Below are 4388 nucleotides of genomic sequence, written 5' to 3' on the forward strand. Positions count from 1 at the left end.
CATGTTTGCAAAATGAATATCAAACCACAAAATATATAGGATCAGAACAGGGTTCTGTGGGTTTGATAAAAACATGTAAGTCAAAAGCATGTTTTAAACGGATTACAAAATACGAAAAACATTGTCCAAGACCCGAAACTCAAGTTTCAAAAGAAGCGGTACTGCATCATATGTCATCTAACCATCAGCTGCGACCTAAAAGGTTTCAGAAGCACCAGATCCCCATTGAACCCCATTGCGTTGTGCAAATTCATCAATCGCGCCAACATCTGCAACGTAGTCATAGTAGTTCTCAATTATGTTTTGGAACTGAACGCCTTGTGGGTTTTTCCTCTTAGCCTAGGTGAGAGTGCCAAAAAACAAATCAGAACATCACATACTTCAACAACAAATACATCAACAACAAATATAATTGCAAAGTTACTTACAGGTAATTTTGCAAGAGGTTGTTGCGCGGTTTCACCTTTTTTCGCTCCACTCTTTTTGTATCCCATCTCCGCAAGGGATTTATGCCTATACACCTTTGGCCGTCCCCGCGGCTTTTTACGGCTAACAGGATCTTTCACTAAAACAGGAGCCACTTCAACAGGGTTCACTTCAACTCCAGTAGGTTTTGATATCGACAGAGGTGTTTGGCATGATTCAGGGCTGTTTGAACATATCTCAGATGGAGGCATCAGGGTTCTTGGGAGAGTGGGTAGGCAAGGTTGCTTTTCCAAGAACTTCGCTCTGCTTTGTTTGACATCCAAAGAAAGTGATTGTAGAGACTGAAATACAAGATCTATTGTATCCTTGTCATCAGCAGATGCTGCAACTTCACAAATTGCCTCAAACTCACCCATCAGTTTCCTATAAATCTGGACAGAATAATTTGTACTTGATCGTGATAGGAAACGTTAACCCGGCTATGCTTCCGAGGGACATCTTTGCGCCACCTGTCGAGTACATACTTTGAAGGAATTTCAGACACCCTATTTTGATCATAAACCTGAATGATATGCCTGCAAAGAATACCAAAGGTTTCGAACTTGCAGCAATCACAAGACACGTCCTTCATAACTGTGTTGTACAGGACACAGTAGAATCGTCTCCTATCAGTTATCTCTTCTTCTATCTTCCCTTCTGGGATAATCCAGACCCGATCTTCAAGTAGATATTGAATCACGTTCCCTTCTAGCACACGCTCCTCCCTCCCAGAGCAATGCATAAGTCTACAACACTCTATTTGAATCTCTTGGAATTTGGTGTCAGTGTAGATGTCCCGAAAGAATTGTTCTACATAAAAACCACTCACGAGTCACCTCAAATATTTGCCACAGCGAGCATCCGCATCAGTTTCAGCTTTAACACGCCTCCCCATTGCCCTAGTGTACTTGTTAGGGAATTCGTAAAGCCTAGTCTTCCTGTTCACAAACCCATCAAAGAAACTATTTATGCTTTCGACCCTCTGTGTTGTCTTCATCCCGGCCAAAAAGTGTTCTTTCATAAAAGCTGGGACCCACATGTGCCTTTCCTCGAACAAATCAGCTAACCAATCATTATCCTCTAGTTCAAATTGCTTTATTAAGTCTGTCCAGCGACGCTCAAACTCAGCAACTGTAAAGCTCTCATATACAACAGCCTTCAGAGGGCTCTTAAAGTCATGGTAGCTGCATCAATTACAACACTTATTAATTACTTGAGAATTGTCTAATTCTATCAGGTAACCAAACATTCAAATCAGACTTCATCAATTAGATCTGATGCAGTTCAAAACAACATATGTAGTGCAGATCATTCCACAGGCACATACTTGAACTACAATACATAGCACAATTTCATTCAATGATCAGGTAACTGACATTATTGAAAATGTATCTAAAAAATGTACAAGTTTATTACATGCAAAAGTTACAACATATCTTAAAGTGCACCCTTATGATTTTGATATCACCTCTGGGTTTCAGACTTAAAAAATGATGTTCATGTCTTAAAATTTACACCTCTGATTTTGAAGAGTTGCAGACTTAAAAAATGATGTTCATGTCTTTACTGAAAGAACCTAAAGAATTAGGTAGATTAAATCTTGACTATTTTCAGACTGAATGAATCTTGACTATTTTAAAAATGCAAATAACAGTGAAGAGAAGGGTAAAGTTTAGCTGTTATGATTTCAGTACACCACCCACCACCAGCTGTTATGATTTCAGTACACCATCAACTATTAAGATTTCAGTACACCATTAATCACCTTCAGTACACCAATGATCACACCAAAGAACAATAATCAGAGGTATATGGCATAACTTACAACAAGTACACAGCTATGAGTTATATTATTGCATAAGTTACAACAAAAATAACAGCAGCAAACAAAGGAACAGCAAAACAAAGGATTCTTAATCCGGACAACTTATTGTTCACATTTTCCAAGCTTATCCGGGATTTTCTTCATTATGTGCCAAATGCACCAACGATGTCGAGCATTAGGCATCACTTGAGCTAAAGGCTTGCGCATAGCGGCAGCTTGATCAGTCAAAATTGCCCCGGGTTGTTTATTTCCCATACAAGAAAGCCATTTCCTAAATATCCAACCAAATGTGTCACAATCTTCATGTGACACAAGAGTGTAGCCCAACAATATAGATTGGCCGTGGTGGTTTACCCCTACAAAGTTGGCAAAAGGTAGCGCGTACGCATTAGTTAGATAAGTGGCATCAAAACAAACAACATCCCCAAAATCTTCGTAAGCCACCCTACTACAGGCGTCCACCCACAGTACATCCTTGAGTCGGCCCTCTTCATCTAGGCGGTGTGCATGATAGAAATTCTGATTATCCTCTTGCATACGATCAAAGTATGCCATCATTGCAGCCGCATCACCACCTTCCATTTTCAGCCGTTTTTCCTTAGATACTTCATGCTCAAGGTCCTTAACACTAGGAAGGTTATCAGCCCCGGTCTCCGTAGCCATACACCCATGAATTTGCCTTACATAGACACCTTCTTCATAGAAATTAAAAAGTTTCTTCTTCACATTCGACGTGCAATTCTTCATTCGATATTCCTTAACCAACTTAGCATCACTCAGCTTAGGGGTATGGTTATCATGCTCATTTTTCAGTTTCCTAATAACCCACAACGCATCACTATCAACCCCGGCATATAACATGGCACCACACTCACATTTCTTGGAGGTCCTTTTCACCCGCTGCATGATATCTTCCCCTATTTCACCGTTAACAATCCCTCCCGTGCCACATAATTCCATTACCTTTGCCCTTTTCTTCGCCTCCCTCCTTGCCCTCATATCAGGTGGACCCCAACACTCACACCTCCAGGTGGCCCCTCTCCGCTCCTTATCCTTCTTCGAAAATGTTGATGCAACACGGGTAACCCCAAAACCTTTCTGCTCAGCATACTCTTTGTAGTAGCTTTCTACATCTTCAAAGGATTTGAAAACCATCCCTAACCTAGGTGACTCAACATAAGTGTACATGCAAATCTGATTTGTTGAGACAATGGTCTCCACCGTTTCAATAGTTTTAATTGGTGACAGGGCAGCTAGTCTCTCAGCTGAGTTAGGAATACAGTTCAGAAAGGGGAGACCATCAGGCACACCTCCAGAAGAAATCACTTGCCCCCCCCCCCCCTCATCACTATATGATATGCCAACAGGCTCACCCATTTCACCAGATTCAAAACCACAATCCATAACAGCACCTGCAATATATTGCTCAATTTGCAGCATACATCAGTAGTGAAGTTCCCTACAATTTGACTCCTCAACACCAGCAATATACAGACATATATAGTCAACATGAAAAGGGTAATAACACTACAGACATCTAGAGTCAACATGAAGGGAAAATACCAAATAATTCCAACACTGACTAAGGATTCATAAACATACAAATGACTCCTCATGCCAGAAGCAATCAACAACATCAAGAAAAGAAGGGGGAATCCTATTATATTTCCCAACATGAAATGAAAATACCAAATAATTCCAACACTGAGTAAGGTTTGATAAACATACAAATGACTCCTCACATGCAGCAAAATCAATAATAACAAGCAATTAATAAAATCAAGATAAGCACTTGCAGCAACCCTCACTTACATAATTCTTGTTATTCCTATTTCTTATCAAAAACAACAAATTTTCAGCCGGCATTCCAATCAACTAAATTTTACATTACACACTTTACATTACACACCAACAGATTATCCCAATTTTACAGTACACACTTTTCTTCACCAAGTGCATTAACCCATCTAACAATTCTAAAATTCAAAGGCACTTCAATGATTTGAGAAAACTACAAATTCAAATTTTCGATTATAGCGGATAAAATTCAATTAAATCAACTACATTATACATTATCAACTACAAATGCAATATCTGA

General features: G+C 39.6%; 2 protein-coding genes across 2 annotated transcripts; both read right to left on the reverse strand.

The window, feature by feature from the left end:
- Positions 1–1489, reverse strand: LOC110705312. The gene is made up of 2 exons (XM_021883147.1): positions 429–1489; positions 1–339 (listed from the first exon to the last, which is right to left on the reverse strand). The coding sequence occupies exons 1-2, from the start codon at positions 840–842 to the stop codon at positions 196–198; spliced, it is 558 nt and encodes a 185-aa protein (XP_021738839.1). The 5' UTR covers positions 843–1489; the 3' UTR covers positions 1–195.
- LOC110705846 (protein FAR-RED IMPAIRED RESPONSE 1-like) lies at positions 1298–3730 on the reverse strand. The gene is made up of 2 exons (XM_021883779.1): positions 2451–3730; positions 1298–1649 (listed from the first exon to the last, which is right to left on the reverse strand). The coding sequence occupies exons 1-2, from the start codon at positions 3728–3730 to the stop codon at positions 1298–1300; spliced, it is 1632 nt and encodes a 543-aa protein (XP_021739471.1).
- Between the last annotated feature and the right edge of the window lie 658 nt (positions 3731–4388).

This window comes from Chenopodium quinoa, unplaced genomic scaffold (assembly GCF_001683475.1).
Source record: "Chenopodium quinoa cultivar QQ74 unplaced genomic scaffold, ASM168347v1, whole genome shotgun sequence".
NCBI classification, from domain to species: Eukaryota; Viridiplantae; Streptophyta; class Magnoliopsida; order Caryophyllales; family Amaranthaceae; genus Chenopodium; species Chenopodium quinoa.

Bases quoted from the DNA above. Each gene is read 5' to 3' on its own strand.
- LOC110705312 (XM_021883147.1), bottom strand. From the start codon at position 842: ATGGGTGAGTTTGAGGCAATTTGTGAAGTTGCAGCATCTGCTGATGAC. The intron at 340-428 runs GTAAGTAACTTT...ACTCTCACCTAG, and splicing joins AACCTCTTGCAAAATTACCT to GCTAAGAGGAAAAACCCACA.
- LOC110705846 (XM_021883779.1), bottom strand. From the start codon at position 3,730: ATGCTGCAAATTGAGCAATATATTGCAGGTGCTGTTATGGATTGTGGT. The intron at 1,650-2,450 runs GTGCATTTGGCA...TAATTGATGCAG, and splicing joins CCTAATGCTCGACATCGTTG to CTACCATGACTTTAAGAGCC.